This window comes from Elephantulus edwardii, unplaced genomic scaffold (genome assembly GCF_000299155.1).
Source record: "Elephantulus edwardii isolate Elephantulus edwardi_28Jun2011 unplaced genomic scaffold, EleEdw1.0 scaffold00103, whole genome shotgun sequence".
Taxonomy (NCBI): Eukaryota; Metazoa; Chordata; class Mammalia; order Macroscelidea; family Macroscelididae; genus Elephantulus; species Elephantulus edwardii.
Genome location: NW_006399853.1, coordinates 11472619 through 11489000, shown reverse-complemented (window position 1 = coordinate 11489000; position 16382 = coordinate 11472619). Strand labels below are relative to the sequence as shown.

General features: G+C 43.5%; 1 protein-coding gene across 3 annotated transcripts in view; it reads right to left on the bottom strand.

The window, feature by feature from the left end:
• Positions 1–16382, bottom strand: part of NEDD4L (neural precursor cell expressed, developmentally down-regulated 4-like, E3 ubiquitin protein ligase) — a 280431-nt gene that overhangs the window by 50041 nt on the left and 214008 nt on the right. For 2 of the 3 annotated variants that reach the window (XM_006891745.1, XM_006891746.1), the window contains exons 9-11: positions 9605–9737; positions 7734–7910; positions 5119–5193 (exon numbers count right to left, since the gene is read on the bottom strand). In XM_006891745.1, coding sequence (XP_006891807.1) covers positions 5119–5193; positions 7734–7910; positions 9605–9737 — 385 coding nt within the window. Of the gene's footprint in view, positions 1–3218; positions 3279–5118; positions 5194–7733; positions 7911–9604; positions 9738–16382 lie in introns of all 3 variants that reach the window. The other variant, XM_006891744.1, reaches the window with a different exon arrangement.

Sequence of the window (16382 nt, the reverse complement as noted above, 5' to 3'; positions counted from 1 at the left end):
AGCAGCATGACATGCACATGCATGGCACACGTGAAGATGTGAGACTGTGTGCGTGGCTGACATGGAGTTGGAGGAGAGGGGAAGGAGAGGAGGGAAGGGGCATGGAGCCCTGGATGGAATTGGAAGAGAGACTGGGAAGAGCAGGATGGCGGGGGTGGGAGAGGAGAAGCATGAGACGCTTTCAAGCATTTCTAAACATGTGAGGCAGTGTACTATCAGCCTGCTTGTGGCAACCACAAGACCACCAGGAGGTAAAATCCTGAGGAAGCCCTACTCCCAAGCCTAAAAAGGAGACTATATTGATTTGAATTCACTGACCGGGAGGAGGGGGGGGAGGGTAAAAAGTGTAAGAAAGAGAGGGTCTTAGGAGTCCAGAATGAAGGCTGCACAGTGGAGTTGATTTGGTGGAAGGGATTGTATAAGGAAAGAGTTTTACTTTTCAAGGAGAAGAGTGAATTGGAGGGAACGGGGTAGGCAGGGAGAAAAGTACATGACTGGAGAAAAATGAATGATTGGAAACCCTAAGTCTCTGTAAACTTGCATTAAAATTAATAAAAAGAAGAAGAAAAAGAAAGAGAGGGTCTCAATGAGATGTTGCAGGCTGTTCCGCGCGGCGGCACTCACACAGTGTGTGGTACTGGGCTTGTCTCGTCATTTCAGACCTGCCCCTAGGACAGCCGCCAATGCTCAACACACTGACAGAGGCCTAACACCGGCAAAACGGAAACAAAGCATCATTAGAGGATCTTCATCAGCTGGAGGGGGTTCTAGTGGCTTAGTGGTAAGGGACTGTGCTGCCAACCCAAAGGTATGAAGTTCGTATCCACCAGTTGCTCCGTGGGAAAGAGATAGGCAATCTCCTGCCATGCATTTTCCTGCCTCTAAAGTGTCAGCCATGAGTCACTTTGGACTTGATGGCACAACATCAGCGTGGACCTCTACTGAAACCACTTAACACACATGATCTGCTTCTCCGGCTCACGACTCCTGTAGGAATTACTAGCACACAGCAGGAAATTCAGAATTCCTTGGATTCTTCTGGAGGCCAAGCTTGGTTTACCCAACACTTGACTTTCACAGGCATCCCTGTAGTTCAATACATAAACTGGGCTGACTGTTGCTGTCATCTACTTGACATTCCTGTGTCCACAGCCAAGCATTCAATACCAACAATAAGACCTAAATGTTCCATTACATGACCAGCTTTCTATGGAAATTCCGCAGCCATGGGACATTCCCAACAACCATCAGACAACTCCTCCTCCCTGCCCTCTAAAGTCCTGTAGATTTTCTCTCCCTCTGAAATGACAGAACCAGCCTCAACTGGAGACAAACTCGTCAACACAGATATTTTCACTTGCTGCAGCTACAGCTTTTAAACCATAGAGAAGTCTGAAAGTCTTTTATTGCAGTAAACTAAGTAAGAGCCATATACAACTTCTTAAGTTTGCCTGGAAGACAGATATCATTTGTAAACCTGGGGACTGTCTTTATTCATCCACTACAAATAATAAACTGTTATAAACAAAGGTGAAACAATGATTTTTTACTAGTTCTTGTAGCTCAAAGAACAAATTACAGTTGAAACTGTCTTTTGGAATTCAAGTAGAAAAAGAGGCAATTGCAGCAGATCTCTTTAGGACTAAGGGACAATGAATCACAGCCCACAGTTCCCTGAGACCAGAAGAACTAGGTGGTTCCCAGCTGCCACTACTGCCCACACTGATCAGGACAAAAGAAAGAAGAAAAAGTCCTGAACAGGAAGAGGAGGAGCAGATAAAAGAACATAATTCAAAAGCATAAAGACTAGACTTAATTTTCTGATAGAGATGGTGGAACCCTTGAGACTCTAGCCCTCACACACTCTTCAAGCCTGGATGTGAAGCCACACCCAGGAACAAATTTCAAGCTAAGCAACTGCCAAGCCTGGTGGCCTCGTGGTTAAGGAGCTGCACTGCCAACCTGAGGGCATATGGTTTGAATCCACCAGCTGCTCTGAGGAAGAAAGGAGGACAATTTCCTTCTGTGGAATTTACTACCCTTGATAACTCTTTGGAGGGGCAGCTGTGAGTCAGTTTTGACTCCACAGTACATAACGCCACACCCTGACCACATAATATCAGGCGAATAACAAAAGCACCAGTAAAGAATGTAATCTTTATCGACTACACAGAGCCAAACGGCAGCATCTGCCCCAAATCAAAGCTCAGAAGGGAGGAAGAAGCAGGAAAAAGTGTTGAAAGGAGACAGGCTATTTAAGGAGGAAGTGGAAAGTCTGCCTTTACATTGAGAAGCCTCCTCCCAATGTCATGAAGCAACATGTGTATAAACTGTTGAATGGAAACTAATTTGCTTTGTAAACACACACTCAAATTCCAATAACTCAATGCAGTAAACACTCCCAAAAAGTTGCTCACAAACAAGAACATTGTAAATAATTAAAAAATAATGAATAATAAAAGCAACAGAGGCTTGCTTTGGAGAAAATGACATTTATCCCCCCTCCACACCATTTAGCTGAGTTATACAGTCTTCTCCTCCTTGCCCACTCTGGACTTAAAAGAACACTTGCTCATTCTTGAGAGGAACTCTGAACAGTAGAGAAAGGACTCTGGTTAGTATGGTTTTTCCTGGCGACGTAGAAAGTAAAATCCTGAGTTAAAAAGGTGGAGCGGGTTCACAGATGAGGATGGCCTACGGCACTGCTGACCATTCCCGGGCACAATCTACACTTTTCTGATTTACTGTTTCAGTCAAATTACTCTAACCAAGCACCATGATAAAAGACCAAGCTCACCAGGAATAACAAAACTAAACAGCAAAAATGTTCTCAACAGTCAAATTCAATTAATGCAATCAAACATAGGCAGTGTTTCTAATAAAAATCACAGAGGACTAGAGATGGTTCCTAGTACCTTTAACAATGTGAAGATATCATTCCATGCTGTTGACTTGGTTCCAACCCATTGGGACCCCACGAATCACAGAATGAAACACTGCCTAATCCTATACCAGCTTCACAGAGGAGGGTAAAAAAAAAACCAACCCCAAACAAGTGTGGCTTTGAGCACAAAGAAGCTGACTTTATAAACATCCCCCAAAGGCTAATTATACAAATATCTCTGAAAAAAAAAGTTAGTAGGTAAATCCACTGTGATACAAAATGTGGAAGTCACCCTAGAGAGATCTGCTGTTTATATCTGAGAATGGGTCATTACCGTTGGCTCCGCACCACCAGTGACAGTTGATGACCGTGCTCTCCTAGTCGGGGCACTGGGCTGTCAAACAATAGCTGACATCCATGAGAGGCTCTTGGGGAGACAGCCCATCGTTCACCCAATCAGGAACCAGTGTCATTGTGTGCATAAGGCAGGTGACATTAAATCAGAGTCCGAGGTCCCCCCCCGTCCAGGAGCAGTCACTGATGGCCAAGCAAGAAGATGGTGGGGAATTCTGGCACCCCCAGAAGTGGCTCAGGGTGCGATGTACATGAGGGAACCCATGAACTGACCACCTCTATGGAATGAGACGCCACTTTTTTAAAAAAAAAAGAATGGAAAATCTGTATGGTTTTGCTCCCAGTATGAAATCATCAAAACCAACAATTAAAAAACAAAAATTAAAAGCAAGTGCGCTGCAGCTGAGGCAGTCCTGACTACAGGGAGCCCATGTATTACAGAGTAGAACTGCGTCCCTGGGTTTTCTGGTTGTGGTCTTCACAGGAGGAGAGTCCCAGGCTGGGTTCTGTGGTGCCACCAGGTGGGTAAGGACGGCCACCTTTAAGGCTGCCAACTGCTGTGCCACCCAGAGAGCCTATTAAATAATTAACTGGCAGATCCCCAAATCTGCCAAACTCCAAAGTCAAGGACAAGGAAGGCCATCGGTGATCAGTGAATGTCCAATGTGATTGAGCATATGGGAAAGGGAAATAACAGTTTCTAGGAAGCTGGGACAGATTGAAGAATCACTAGAATGTATTTGCACATGTAATTGACATTGAATTTGAAAAGGAGAAGAAGTGTCATTAATTCATCAAAGAAAAATCACCGAATCATCAGGTTGAGACGAGACAGAACTCCCCTGAGTCAAGCAGAGCAGATGGCTGTGTTTTTCAGGCAGTCTGTACCAAATTCATCCCAGGAAGGACGCTCCTGTCAAGCCTGCCTGATTTAAGTCAACTTAACCCATTTTGGTTCACTAATACACTCATTCTTTTTTTTTTAAACACAAAATCCTAGGCAAAAATACTTTTTGAGCAGAGTAATAATATATAAAGGTGGGAAGACACTGTGATTTCAAAAACCAAATGTGGACATTTCATATATTTTCTTTTCAAATGAATAAATTACTAGTAAGAGTGTCAGTACTGAAAATGATCAAAGGTTTGTAGTAATAAGAAAATAAATTGGCAAAGTCAAACACCACACTAACCATTTTAAAACCATGTATTTCTACCTACAGATGAAGACACATTTAAAAAGGAGTTCTTTCTTTTAACATGTGCACCACACAGCTCCCCTTATTCAGCTCTGCTCTGCCTGCCAATTTGAAGGCTGATTTTCAGAGATGTCCTGTTACTAATTGCCCACATGTCCATATTTGTTGGGAATTATTAAAAATGTAGGAGGAGGCACATGACAGCCAATTCTTCAGTGAGAAGAACTGCCTTTCATGAGAGGGGGAAGAGGTTGTGTGGGGTTGAGAATTTAGGTCATTGGTAAATGAAAAGGAGCATTCGGCTGCTAACTCAGAAAGAGTCCTTCCTGTGTCAAAGGATTGATTCCATATGTTCTCCACAAACAGCTCCGTGGAGCACAGCTGCGGAGATGGAGTGATGTTTACAGAAAAAGAAAGAGAGTTCTCAATGCAGCCTTTCAGGCAAAGGAGCACATCAGATTGGGTATTATTCTGGTGAAGAACTAAAGGGAAGAAACTTTAAAAAATTTTAGAGAATGTGATGGCAGTTACAACTCTGTACTGGACATCTCTTGGCCAATTTGTTAGAAAGGTTTAAAATACTCGATTTGTATGCTAGACAGGAAGAACTCTTCCCCAGCAGCCCAGGGGGTGGCAGGTTAAAGCGGAGAAAGCCCGTGACTGAAAAGGAGCGCGGGTTACCGGGGGCAGGTGAGCCTGCTCAGCCACCGTGTCTGTGACGCTGCAGGACCGCAGTCGGGAGCACGGCTCTCTCTGCTGCAGGGAGGAAAGAGAGGATGTTACCGAGCTGTCTGCTGTGACTCAGGCTTCAGAGGCCGAAAGCACCTCGCTGTCAGTCCTACTCACACAATCCTAGTCCCTACTGCTGAGACAATCACAGCGGACGCAACAAAATCGTCTCTGCAGCAATCTTTTAAGAAGTCAAGTCGTCTTCCGTTTAAATTCTCAGTCTCTTAGACTAGAGGCTGATGAATCTATACTTCCAATTAAGGAGCTCTGGTGACACAGTTTGTGGTATTCTGTGCAGCTTACAAAAAGGCTGTGCAAATCCAGGTTCGAATCCACCAGCTACTCTGAGGGAGAAAGCTAAGATTTACAGCTTGGAAACCCAATGAGAGAGTTGCTAGAACTGGAGACGACACGATGGATGGCACTGATGGCTGCTTAATTAGAACGAATGGCAAAAAGAAGAGAAAGCCACAGAGAGCTCTGGTGGCCTAGGGGGGTAAGAAGCTGCGCTTAATCCTGAAGGCACAGGATTTGAATCCACCAGCTGCTCCGTGGGAGAAGGTTGGACAGTCTCCTCCCATGTGATTAACTGCCTCTGAAAACCCACTGGAGGGACAGTTATGGGTCGGTCCTGACTCAACAACACACAACAACCACAACACAGCTCAAAAGGAGACCCAAGAGGCCCCTATAAAGCCACCAGGGCCAGCTGCTGACAAGTCATGGCACTGGGAACGCTCTGTCTTTCCACAATGGTTAGTGTGAATGACACATTCTTTGGTATAAGTGTGTGTGCTACTGTCCTAGAATAAACAATGACCTTGACAAGCAAAATTAAAGTCCTGTTGTCTTCTTGTTCCTAAGCCAGAACCCACAGCTGTTGAGTCAATCCCAACTCATAGCGACCCTTCAGGACAGAGCAGAACTGCTCTGTGGGGTTTACAAGAAGGACATGATGACGGAAGGGGACTGACGGCTTCACCCCTCCCCATCAGAAAGGCTGGGGGGTTACCAACAAGGACGTTTTGGTTGGCAGCTTTAACTACTGTGCCACCGGGGCTCTAGTTCTCTTCCTTGCTACTATTGTTTAATAGTGTCACCAGGCTGACAGAAAACATCCTTCAAATAAAATAAAACACCATTGTACCTTGAGCCTTAAGGGTTTTTTATACATCTAAAATAATGAAATACAAGTGTTACTTCCATAAATAACTAGAAATGCTTGCTTAATAACATGGAAAAAAAAGATTAGTTTTTTAATCTCACTTAGTAGACTACATGTATGTAATTGCTATGGTTTCTGTGGTCCTCCCTTCCTTTCATGGTTTTTAAAGATACAGTTTCAGGACAAATGCTGTTTCTATAGCAACAGTCTTGCCAGTTCAAATATTCCATACACGCTACTTCTTTTTTTGTTTCTTTAGAACTGAATTTTTATCTCAGTGGTATTTTTTTAAATAACACTGACAGAATTTAATATGTTGTTGTTTGTTGTTAAATGCTGTTAAGTCACTCCGACTCATAGGAACCCTTTGTATAACAGCTCTGACCCTTGCTCTCTCCTGAGCCAATTTCATTGTCTCTGACACAGCCACCCCCATTACCCAGACCCTGAGTCAATCCATCTCATCGCGGGTCTCCTCTCTTGTGCTGTCCCTCCACCCTCCCAAGCATGATGTCCCTCTTCATACTATCTGTGTAATCATTATAGTTCATGCAAAATATGCTCCCTTTTAAAACCATCATGCCGTCCTTGGGCGAGGGGCTGGTTTGAGAGCATATATGTTTCAGGCCCTCCTCCCATCTTTCCCACGGCCCCCCCACACACCAACAATGACCACTTTTTCTAGGATACCGTCTGTAGCGGCGTGACTGCTGCCACTCACTCAAGTCCGTTTTCAGCTCAGGCTTTTGGGAAACACTGAGAGGTGGTGTTTGCTCTCCTCACTGTGTGTGAGCAAGAATTCTCTCTGGGCTTTTTGGGAGAGGTTAGCACAGTCTGACTCTATTCAGGGCTTCCTGGCCAAAGCCTCTGCTTCTTACCAGGGCCCGGCCCCACCTGAAACACCTGGAAGGACTATCAGGTGGCTGAGTACCCAAGTTCAACTCCAACCTTGATGTTAGTGTCACAAGTGACAACTTGTTCAAGGATTTGTACTCTGGGACTTTGATGTCTCCTTTCTCCATCCTAACCATAGACAGGTCACCCTCATACCACACCTCCCCCTGAGAACTAGAATAATGACGTGCGCAAGTCAGACTTTGGAGGCCTGACCTCTCTAACGTCCTGGTGTAAAATACCACCTCTGTGACGAAGGCATCATTCACGAGCTTTTGGCTAGAGGGTGGGGTTTGGGGTGGGGAGGAGCACTCCCCAAGGATAAAGCTGACACAGGCTTTCTCACCTGGCAGGGCTAATTGGTACAGTCCTTCTCTTCCAGGGAGAGGAGGGGAGGAGTTACCTGGGAGCTAAGAGATTCTTGGTCATTATTTACATGCTCAGTTCTCATAAAGCAACCAACTGCTAAGTCATTTGCTTGACTTACTCAAACGAGATTGCTACTTACAATCAAGGAGCCAAACTGCTCCCCGTTGGAATCCGGGGTGATCTGGAGTCTCCGGCCCAGTTCCTCTGACAGCTCCTGAGGACTCGTCCGGGACACGGGGGAAGCAGGGGGTGGCGGCAGGGCCAGGCTGAGCGAGTCTCCTGCGAGATTCACTTCTTCTGAAATGGTCTCCCAAGGCTTTCAAGGAACAAGACATCATGGTATATATTGGAACTGGGGATCCTTCCCTATGCCCCCCCCCCGTCAAATGTACAACAATAACTACTGGGATAACTATAATTAACATTTCCTGAACACGTATTATCTTCACAACAACCACGGGGAAGACATGACGACCACCTCAATTCACAGATGGGGAAACTGAGGCACACGGAGTAAGAGATCCAAGGTAGCAGAGGCCCATAAGTGACAGGGCCGGGACTAGAACCAAGAAGCACATCCTCAAAGGCTGTGCTAGTAACTGCTGCGCGAACCACCTTTCTGAGCAGTGACCTGATTCTAGAACTTGCCACTTTACACATATTCCAAGGAACTAGAGGATGCCTGGCCACTATCTAGACACATCCAAGGATGCGTTCCCACTGCTGTTGAGGGGCCTCCCACAACAGTGAACCTGTAAGACAGAGAAGAACAGCCTGACAGATATTTTAAGGCTGTAAATCTTTTTTTTTTAATTTATTATTTTTGTGTGTGTGTACCGTCAAATCAGATCTGACTGGTACAGGAGGATATTGCGCCTCCTTCTCTGGCAGAGCATCTGGTGGACTCGAACTGTGTTCCTCTGGGATTGCAGTGCAGCTTCTTGCCACTAGGCCACCAGCGCTCCCCATGGCTGTAAATCTTTATATGAACAGATGGCCTCAGTTTTTCCCCATGAACAGCCCGTGAGGTTGAACCATCTATGTGTGGGTTTAGGAGCCTAATGCTTAAATCATGGTACCACCAAGGCTCCAAGAGCACAGTAAAAACTACTCTTAAGAATACATAAATGGTTTTATGGATTTTTTTTTTTAATTCTACTGAAAAGGCACATTCAAAACAGCATAGATGCTCTAAACCATAACATGGTATAACTTTTTTATCATCTTTATGGCACAATGTCTACAAAAACAGTAGATTCTTCTTAAATAAAAAAGGTGACAAAGCAGCCTGAGGATTCTGGTCAGTGCTAATTTCTTCTCCTCATAATTTTTCCCATTAAAAATGTCCTCAAAACAATGAAGGTAAGAAACTATGCACAATTTTTTTTTAAAGCAACAAAAAATAAAGACACATTATGCAATCCCTCCTTTTAAAAAATCTTTTAATTATTTTTTTTGTGTGTGTACCGTCAAATCAGATCTGACTAGTACAGGAGGAGATTGTCCCTCCTTCTCCAACAGAGCATCTGGTGGGTTTGAATCGTGCACCTCTGGGACTGCAGTGCAGCTTCTTGGCATTAGGCCACCAGAGCTCCCTTGATAATCCCTTCTAAGATGTTATAATACTGTGGTTTTTTTTTTTAAAAACTCACAACAAACAAAAACCCAACTTTGAGACTTGAACGAGTTAGAGGATGCATTTGCTTGTTCACATATTATAAACATGTTACCAATTAATGATTATTTGGTTAGATGCTGAGGAAAAAAATATAAAGTGACTATATCCTAAGATTTCCATCATTTCCATACTAAAATATAAAGCCATTCCATTCTGGAATGAGCTTGTCAAATATGGGCTTTGCAAACCCTTTCTATATTAATATCCAGAGAGACATTAACTAGCTATGAGAACTTCCTCTTTCCTTTCTGAGCCATGTTTACCAAGTGAAGACTTGACAACCTGACATCAACCTGCAGGTCCGAAAACTCGGGACCCCTCTGTGGCCGTACCTCAGGGACGTCCCCGCCCTCCGTGGACTCGGGCTCCAGGTCCTCACTGATGTGTCTCCGGGAGCGGAAGCGCCGGTGGGCAGCCTCTTGGTTTATCTGCCGGATGTTGTTGTCTGACTCTGAAGACACATCCCTGGGTAGATGTGGGAAGAAAAGAGGCACTGACAACTTTGATAACTTGCCCTCTAACAACTCCTCCCTAAGACCCTTACAGCAACCAGGTGCCCCTGGGTACACCCCCGTTCACAGCCACCCCCTGTGTGTGGGTAGAACTCCACTCTACAGAATTCTTAGAGTCTGATTATTAAAAAATTGGCTCTCCAGGCCTTTCTTTCAAGTGCTTCTTGGTAAACTTGAACCTGTAACCTTTCAGTTAGCAGCCAGGAATAGTAACTGTCAGTACATGCAAGGGACAGCCAAAGAAACTTACACATACTACAACAATGTGATCTTATTTTAAGCAAACACTGACAATTAGTTGGCCACTCACTATGAGAATTCTTGATTGTGTCTTTCCTCAAGCATGATCTAGGTTTATTTAAGATACATACATATTTTTAAAGGTATTAGAATAAACAGGAACCTCAAAATCATTGATATCACGTTGGCCCCAACTCACAGGAACCCTCCATACGGAGCTTCTGAGCCTGTACATTTAATGGGGAGAGATGACCCATCCTTTTCCCACGGAGCAGCAGGAGGATTCGAACCACGGCAGACTTTCGGTAGAAGTACCACACGCTAAGGACTCCCTAGTGGTGTTGTGGACTTATTTAATGAATTTATTTCCAAAGGAATCTTAGCATTCAAGAAAGGAGAGGAATCGAGATCCACTGTCAAGCTGCCCCAGGGACAAGGTAGGCCACTGGAGAGGGAAAAAGCAGCTCATACATCCGGCCAGTCACCTGTGGCCCAGTCAGTAGCAATCCCTGACAGCACAGCTCTTTGAGTCTCTGTTACCACACAGTTGGAATCTGGAGGGAAGGAAACTTGACCTAGTGAGACCTTTTTTTGGCTGCTTTGGAAGGAATTCTGAGCAAATCAGAATCATCACCCTCTTCTGTTTCCCTCAAGCTACTCGTAAGCATCCAAACATCCAGGATAACTCCCCAAATCAACTGGGGTTTGAGGGACACCTCAGCTCCACAGCCTGCCTTTCATCCCAAAACTCGAATCAGGATCATAGATTCAGTCTTGAAGACTGTTTTTATGGTAAATCCCAGGGAGAAATATGACTCCCAGGCTGTTTAAGGGGTGGTTTTCTGAGAAAACGCTCATAGAATGTTTTCATAAGACACCAAATTCCATTAACAAAAATAATGCCATCAGTTAAGATTTGAAAATTTCATCCTCTCCAACAAACTGAAATGTGACAGCATTGAAAGAAATATAAATTAGAGTCTTTCTAAAATGTATGCTTTAAAATTTTCCAACATTCTTCAGTCAACTTTTACTGTAAGTTACACTCCTATATAACTTGTACCAAAGCCCAAAACCCAAACTTCCAACCACTGAATCAATTCCAACTCCCAGGGATCCTGTAGGGAATTTTTATGGAAGCCAAATGTCTCCTCTGTCTCCTGAGGAGCAGTGGTGTGTTCGAACTGCCCACCTTTTGTTTGGCAGCTTAATTTGTTAACTACGACAGAACTAGTAACATAGCACCATATCCCCATAAAGAACTGACACCCTTTCATTGTCGCGGACTCAGGTGACTCAGAGCTGACCATCCAGCAGGGTTTTGGAGGCTGTAAACCACGCAGAAGGACCTTTCCATCTCTCTCTCTCATGCTGCTCCTGGTGGATTCGAACCTTTGGCTCGGTGGTGCAACTGCCTATAGACGATGTCACCAGCACTCCCTAAAAGCCTAATCGTTCCCGGTGAAAACAAGCCATGTGCACCTCACTGATTGTAAATGTGTATGCGATTCCTTACTGCCAGTTTCTGAACAGTCGATGTATTCATTTTATAGTTAAAATGGATAGCGTGCATGTCCATTTATGTTTGATCCACATTTAAATTATAAATCCTTCGTGCTAAAATCTGAATAAACCAAGTTTTGATTGCATTTGAACACATAATACACACGCTTTAACATAGTAACAAAAATGTTATACACATTTTATTAATATAGTATCAAAAATATACTATTAGATATGTTACAACTGACTTAGTCTGGGGGGAGGGAAGAAAACCAAGGAAGACACACATACTAATAAATCTATCAAAATGGACTGATTAAAAAATAATCCTCTGCTAGGCAGGGGAGCTCTGGTGGCCTACTGAGAAGGCAATGCACTGCCAACACAAAGGTACATGGTTCAAATTGACCAGCTGCTTGTGGGGGGAAAAGAAGGATAATCTCTTCCCTTGTGATTTACTGCCTCTGAAAACCTGCCGGGAAAGTCATCTCTAAGTCGATTTCATCTTGACAGTACATAAAACAACCGCTGGCTAAATTAAAAGATGGACTCCTCCTTACTGCCCTCGTCACTTCTAGATGGTGTCCAAGCAGGAATGGATTATAAAACTTCAATAGAATGTATTACAAAAGAGAACCAAAAAATGGGAAGGAAAATGGACAGAACCCATTTAGGAAATTAAGTAAAAATATTTCAATAAGGTCCAATGAGACAGAAGAGGCTGTTACTCTTTTAGACTTTCATGAAAGGTAAAAGCAACTTCCCTTTATAAGGAGGGACCTTGCTTGAAAATATTTTGTATCCGAGGGATTTATAAAAATTTCCAACCATCATTTTGAAATGTTAGCTGTGATTTTTATTCAAGCAACAATGAATGCCTCCCATGCACCTGGATCGACATGAGGTGCTAGATAAATAGATGCGTGACTATTACAACATCTTCTAAAAGAGAAGGATTAGGGTTTTAATACCACTTTGCCTATCTTTCATCTTGCAGATATATACAAAATCCTTTATCCTCGCTTGGATTTTTTTTTTTAAAGGAATGCTCCCAATCAATTATGTCAGTTTTTCTTATCCAACAAGTCAAATGATTATCAGTAGTTGTGATGTGCTGTCAAGGTGCTTCCAATTCTCAGCAAGCATAAGGGGCAGAACAGAAATGTCACTTGGGTTTCCTCGGCTGTGTAATCTTTAGGGAAGCTGACAATTAGGTCTTCCTTCCATGGAGCTGCTAGGTGGGTTTGAACTGCCAACCTTCTACGTAGCAGCCGAGAGCTTAAGTGGTGAACCACTAGGGCTCTACACTAATGAAATGATGAATCATTTTTTCAATATTACTGAGCAGAGACATTAAAACAAAGAAATGACTTTTAGTAGGAGCAAGGAAGGAATTTAAGAAATAGTTCCTTCCATTTTCTTGAATCATTCATTTCTCTTACATGTTAATTTGGTTTTCGTGAGAATTATGCAAATGAAACCTATACATTTATCAAGAAATTAAATTAGGTGTTAAGTGAGATCAATGATTTATACCACTTACAGCTACAACACGAGTGATTGCCATGAAAGAGTTACCTGTTGTTACCTGCTGGTGAGTCAACTATGACTCACAGTGACCTTATGAACAACAGCTCTCAACCTTGTCCTATTCTGAGTCAATCTCACTGTCACTGACACACCTTCCCCCAATTACCTTGTCGATTCATCTCATCTAAGGTCTTACTCTCCTGCTCTGACCCTCCACCCTTCCAAGCAGGATGTCTTTCTCCAAGGACTGGTCCCTTCTGGCAACACGCCTAAAGTACATGAGACAGAGCTTCACAATCTTTGCCTCCAAGGAGCAGCTTGCCTTCACCCTCTCTAGGATAGACTTTTTTGTTCTCTTGGTAGTCTATGGTATGATCATGGAGTTTCCTAGAGATGTCATTAAATTACTACTAAGCCAGGTGAAATTGCTCAGTGTTTTAGAAAAACAGCTCATAAAAAGGACTAAAATTTGTTTGAATTTTACAAGTTCAACTTCACTTACAGAATGTCCTAATGCAATTTCTTTATACAGTTTTAATGAACAAAGTTTATAGCTCATGTTGTAACAGGATAAGGAAAGATCCATTTAAGATTTTTTTCTCTTTTATTTTTGTCACCATTGCATATTCTCTCCTCCCCTTCCCTTCCCTTCCCTAGTTCTTATATGCCCTATTTTATAAGTGGTGTAATGCAGCATTTATCCTTTTGTGACTAAAATATTTCACTTAGCATAATGTCCTTAAGGTTCCCTCATGTGTGTAAAGTTTTGGTATTTCATTGTTTTTCAATATTGCGTAGCATTCCATTATGCAGATGTATCATAGTTTTTCTATCAGTTTATTGATGGGCACTTGGGTGGCTTCCATTTCTTTGCTATTGTAAAAAATGCTGCAATAAACATGGGTGTGCATATATGTGTTTGAGTTGTGGCTCTGGTTTCTTTAGAGTATATTCCCAGCAGTAGAATTGCTAGGTCAAATGGTATTTCTATTTCCAACTTTCTGAGAAAGTGCCAAGTCACCTTCCACAGTGGTTGTATCATTTTAAGTCCCCACCAGCAGTGTATAAGAGTTCCGACCTCTCCACAACCTCATCAGCATTGGATGCTTGCTGCCCTGCTGAACTTTGCTGTTGAACTGTTGCTGGGGTGAGATATTTCATAGTTGTTTTGATCTGTATCTCTCTGAAAGCTTAAGCAAGACCCACACCTCACACCTTCTTAAAAAACCAAGTCAAAGTGGATTGGGGACCTAGAAGTAAACCAAAGACAGTAAAATTCATCAGAGTAAAGCTAGAAAGACCTCTAAAGCCCTAATCCGCAGCACGAACAGTCTTTCAAGCTTAATGAAAAACCTACAGCTAGGTATGAATAAAATAGATGAATGGGACTTTCTAAGAATTAAATCCCTATGCATATCAAAAGACTTCTCTAACACGCTAAGAAGGAACCCACTGACTGGGAAAAAATATTTGGCAGTGACGTATCTGATAAGGAACTTGTATCTAAAATTTATGGAATATTCCAGCACCTCAAAAAGAAAAAGGTCAACAATCCAATCACAAAGTGGGCACAGGATATGAAGAGACACTTCACCAAAGAGAACATTCAGATGGCAAACACACACATGAATAAATGTTCAAAATCCTTGGGAGATTTTGAAAAAGGGTTGGAACACCAGTGATGGCCATTTTCAGTTCTCAAGTTCTGAGTCTGGAGCTTATCTGGACAGCTCACCAAATTATGAGCCCACAGTCACTGAAGAGAGAAAGGACTCACTCATCTTTAGTCATTCACACATTTAATGTGGCCTGGACACCAACCCTGAGGGTGCAGTGGTTCAAGGGTTCAGACGCTAACTGCAAGGTTGGTGGTTCGAACTCCACAGCCGATCTGTTGGAGAAAAATGTGGCAGTCTGTTCTGTAAGGATTATATACAGCCTTGGAAACCCTACAGGGCAGGACTACACTGCCCTACACGGTGGCGCGATGAGTCAGAATATACCCTACAGCCATGGGTTTAGGTCTGCTTACGTCTAGGGGTACACAACTGTGAGTAAGACCTGGTCATTGTCTGAAAAGGTAACTAGATAGGACACAGTATGCTAGCTGTCAAGATAAAGGAAACTGATGACTTTCAAGGCAACTAGGAACAGAGGCCCTTGAGCTGTGGTGTTGGAGAAGAGCACTGAACATCCTATGGATGGTTCAAAAGAACAAGCAGATATGTCTTGGAGATGGTGCTGCTGGAGTGCTCACTGGAGGCAAGGATGATAAGGCTTTGCCTCACATACTTCAGGCATGTAGCTAGGAGATGCTATTCCTTGGAGAGAGACATGATGCTGGGAAGGGTGGAGGGTCAGCGAGGGAGAGGAAGACCCTCAACCAGGCAGATGACATGATGACTGCCACAATGGGCCCTAGTGTGTCAGGGAGTGTGAGGACGGCGCAGGATAGGACAGGGTTCACATCTGCTGTTTATAGCGTTGCTATGAGTTGTACTCGACTTGATGGCATCTAACAACAACTATGAGAACAGATGTCAAAACCAGCCTGGAGACAGGAAAGCTATAGTTTTCCAGAGCAAAGCACATAGAAGCTGAAGTTTCCTTTTGGGGTGTGTAGTGGGAAGTAGGCATTGCCACATACATGGACTCCAAGAATAAGAGAACAGAATGGAAAAGCCAGTATATGTTCATGTCATGTGAGTGAGGAGCTGGGCAAGGGACCCAGATGGACAAAGGCCTTTTAAGAATGTCCTGATGGCAATGGGAAGTCAGGGAAGACCCCCAAGTGACAGGGCTTTGGGGCATAAGTATACCAGGAGACCCAAACACAGAGGTCCATGAGGCAAGAGGAATTATTAAGTCAATCTTAACAGCTAAGCACGTGGTGATCTCGGTCTGACTTCCTGTGATGCAGCCTCCTCATGGGAGAGACGAGAAGGCTGTATCACGAGAAAGCATTAAAGCATCAGGTTTACTCCAAAGGCTGAAACTGAATTCTGAAGAAATTGGTTCTGAGTGAAATGCAATCTTCTGGGAGGCTGAAGGACTTCTGAGCAAACCAAAATATTCAAGATGGGAGAAGCCTGGACGTTTGAAGGAATGCAGAGGCAGCTGTGGAAAACATCTCCTCTATATTCTGTAAATGTTCCCCTGCTTTCTAGAAGTCACAGGATGGGGGGGGGTGTCCTTCTGGGTTTGGCCTCAGCTCCCCGCCCACTCCTGCCTCACCAATGGGGAGAGTCACATGATGGCATCTCCGTGAACAGCATGCACGTGATGCTGAACTAGGATTAATTACCATCTTGATTTCTTTTTTTTT